The following is a 2,885-nucleotide window of genomic DNA, read 5'->3' as shown; positions in this document are numbered from 1 at the left end:
ACTATTATAAAATTATAATATATAAAAAGTACATGTTTTGATTATATCTACAATTATATGGATATGAATTTTTAACACATATTAAATTGTAAAGAACCAGACTATATTATTCCTTTTATTCTACCTATAAAATATTATACATAGAAAAATGTATAAAGAACATTTTTAATGCATGAGGGTGTGATTATAAATTATAATTTGTATTTTTAGTTATATTGTAGTACTTATATAGAAAATTATTAAAAATTGTTACATATTTGATTTTTTACATAAAACATTAATACATAAAACAAATTTTTTAAATGTTATTATTAACCAACTTGCTGACGATGTTTTCAAATAACTGCTACATGAACATGAAATACGATATATACATATGTACATGCATATATGCATACGTATATGTAGTTACATCAATAATTAATGAAAGTGTATACAACCGTATGTTGCATTATGCATTTTTTGTACTTGTACATATTTATGTTAAGTTGTGTGTACAAATCAAATGAGAATCATGTATAGGTTCGAACGTGTACCTAAAATAAAGATTACACATAGCATTGTAAATGATTGCGAATTAGATAAGTAGTGCGAACATTACGAGCTCGCACACTTTCGGCTACGTGGACATCGAAACACTTCACTCTATTCCGTTGCGCGAAGAACGTATTATTTATGATTCTTATAAGATGGTGAGGTTAGGATGTGTTTACTTGTCAGATTCTTCGAAACATAGGATAAAACCCAAAGGAACGTAACAAGCGGACAATCTTAAGGAGAAATCATGTTTTTCCCTATCGGATGGCCACGAGTTCTAAATACGATAGAACCGGAAAAGATAACTGCAGTTGTATGCAACAGGGATAAAATACTTTTTGCTGTTTTGACAACGGATGCTCTTACCATTTGGTACTGCAAGGTACGTATTATAAATTTAGTATTGTAATTTTATTATTAATATGCTGAAAAATAAAATTACTGTCCTTTATAATATACAGTATCTAGTATCAAAAGTATCTTTATTTACTTGTCAATTGTATTTGTATCAAATAAATTTTCTTTTGGCAGTTTTATTTTATTTGTACTGTAATATGTTAATATTATTTCTGTGTAACAATTCATGGTTATAATTTGGTATATTATAAAATTTCATATATGTTTATTATTTGTAGTTGTCATTTTTTTTAATATGTTCTGTGACATTTTCTTCTTAAATAATATTGTAAAAGAACTTGAAAACAATTTATTTACTTTTCTTACAGCCATGTGTACCTATTGTATTTATCAGACGAACTGCAGATTCATTAAAGAAACATGGTGACAATATTTTGATACAATGGAGACCAGATTCTAGTATGCTAGTTATTGCGGTATGAAAAATTATACAATAAATTAAGTTATAACATGAAGAAAGGCAGTATATGGATACTTTATTTTCAGACTTCGGATAGCTATCTTCTATTTTATCGGTTGCAAGATACTAGTCCAGAAGGAAGGGGTCTCTATGAACAAAGAGACTCTCCAGTTACTAGTTTAAGAAGAGATAGTGCTGAACTTTTTATTAAAGAAGTTATCCCTTCCTTAGTTTTAACATTTGTAAGTAAATATACAAGTATATTTTTTGTCATGTGAATTATGTACTTTATCTTGAAAAATGTTCTTTATTTAGGAAAAATCAGCTTGGATAGATGGTGGAATCAGTTCTTTAGTTTGTATACGTGATGAGCTTATGGTAGCTACAAAAACAAGTCATGTAATACGTCATAAGTGGGATGGTACAGTAAATAGAGATTATTCTCTTGATTTAAGGAGAATACCATTCAGTGTAGATCAACAGATATGTACTGTAGCTGTACCACTTACTGAGAACAATGTGTATGTTACCGATATTGAATATTCTCCTTTAGTTGGTGGATTTGCAATTGTACTCAACACTGGCAAGGCAGCATTTCTCACAGCACAGTCATTGAAGTTTGATCCTAATGTATGTCAATTACTTTTGGAGTGTATAAACAAAAAGTTTATAACAATATTATTTTTTAGCAAGTTCAAGGAATTTGGGCTAGAGATATTGATGATGCTACTTGTGCAGCTGTAAATCATAAATATCGTCTCATTGCAATTGGAAGACAAAAGTATGCTTTCTTACATTTTGAGTTTATATTGAGATGCAAATTTGTATGTATCTATAATATGTGTTTTATTATTAGTTCTGAAGGTGTAGTCTATTATGTTGATGAAACAACAGGAAGTTTAGAAATGTCACATATATTAAGGTTATCCTCAAAAGATTATCCAGGAAGACCAGGTTCTGTAAAATGTTTGAGGTGGACTCCTGATAGTTGTGCCATTGCATTGGCTTGGGAAGGTGGTGGCCTGGCAATATGGAGTACATTTGGTGCTCTTTTACTCTGTACTTTAAAATGGGATTATGGTTTGAGAGTAGATTTAACACATGACAATCCATTGCATATCCATACAATGGTTAGTGAATTTATTACATTAGTTAATAATATTGATTAAAATTTTTCTATTTTGTTTCATTTTTTATATCTATTAGGAATGGTCTGCAGAAGGTTATCAACTTTGGATGTTAAGAGAATCTCCAGATCCTCCTTTGACTGAAGAAAATGGAAATGAAGAAACTAATTCGAAGTGTTCTTTAATACAGTTAGATTTTGTAAAAAGTCCTTTGACTATTAATCCTTGCATGGTAAAAATTAAAAATAATTATTACTTTCTATTGACACACTATTTGTTATTGATAATGTATTACCATTTACAGAGCCATCATGGACATTTGTATTTACAAGGTGAAGATAGATTATATTTAAATCTTGGCGGTGGAATTTCTACAAACACTTCAACTTTTCATATTGGCAGTG

At 29.3% G+C, this 2,885-nt stretch overlaps 1 protein-coding gene across 1 annotated transcript in view; it reads left to right on the top strand.

The window, feature by feature from the left end:
* Positions 1-752: 752 nt before the first annotated feature.
* Positions 753-2,885, top strand: part of LOC108572558 (guanine nucleotide exchange factor subunit Rich) — a 5,621-nt gene continuing 3,488 nt past the window's right edge. Inside the window, exons 1-8 of the mRNA XM_017934816.1 lie at positions 753-919; positions 1,263-1,370; positions 1,441-1,596; positions 1,670-1,984; positions 2,044-2,135; positions 2,211-2,484; positions 2,561-2,713; positions 2,786-2,884. Of these exons, the coding sequence (XP_017790305.1) occupies positions 785-919; positions 1,263-1,370; positions 1,441-1,596; positions 1,670-1,984; positions 2,044-2,135; positions 2,211-2,484; positions 2,561-2,713; positions 2,786-2,884 (1,332 nt within the window). The 5' untranslated portion in view covers positions 753-784. The remainder of the gene's footprint in view (positions 920-1,262; positions 1,371-1,440; positions 1,597-1,669; positions 1,985-2,043; positions 2,136-2,210; positions 2,485-2,560; positions 2,714-2,785; position 2,885) is intronic.

The sequence above is a fragment of the Habropoda laboriosa genome, unplaced genomic scaffold (assembly GCF_001263275.1).
Source record: "Habropoda laboriosa isolate 0110345459 unplaced genomic scaffold, ASM126327v1 scaffold147, whole genome shotgun sequence".
In the NCBI taxonomy this organism is placed as follows: Eukaryota; Metazoa; Arthropoda; class Insecta; order Hymenoptera; family Apidae; genus Habropoda; species Habropoda laboriosa.
Note: the sequence above shows the minus strand (reverse complement) of the source record. Positions and strands in the feature narration are given on the sequence as shown.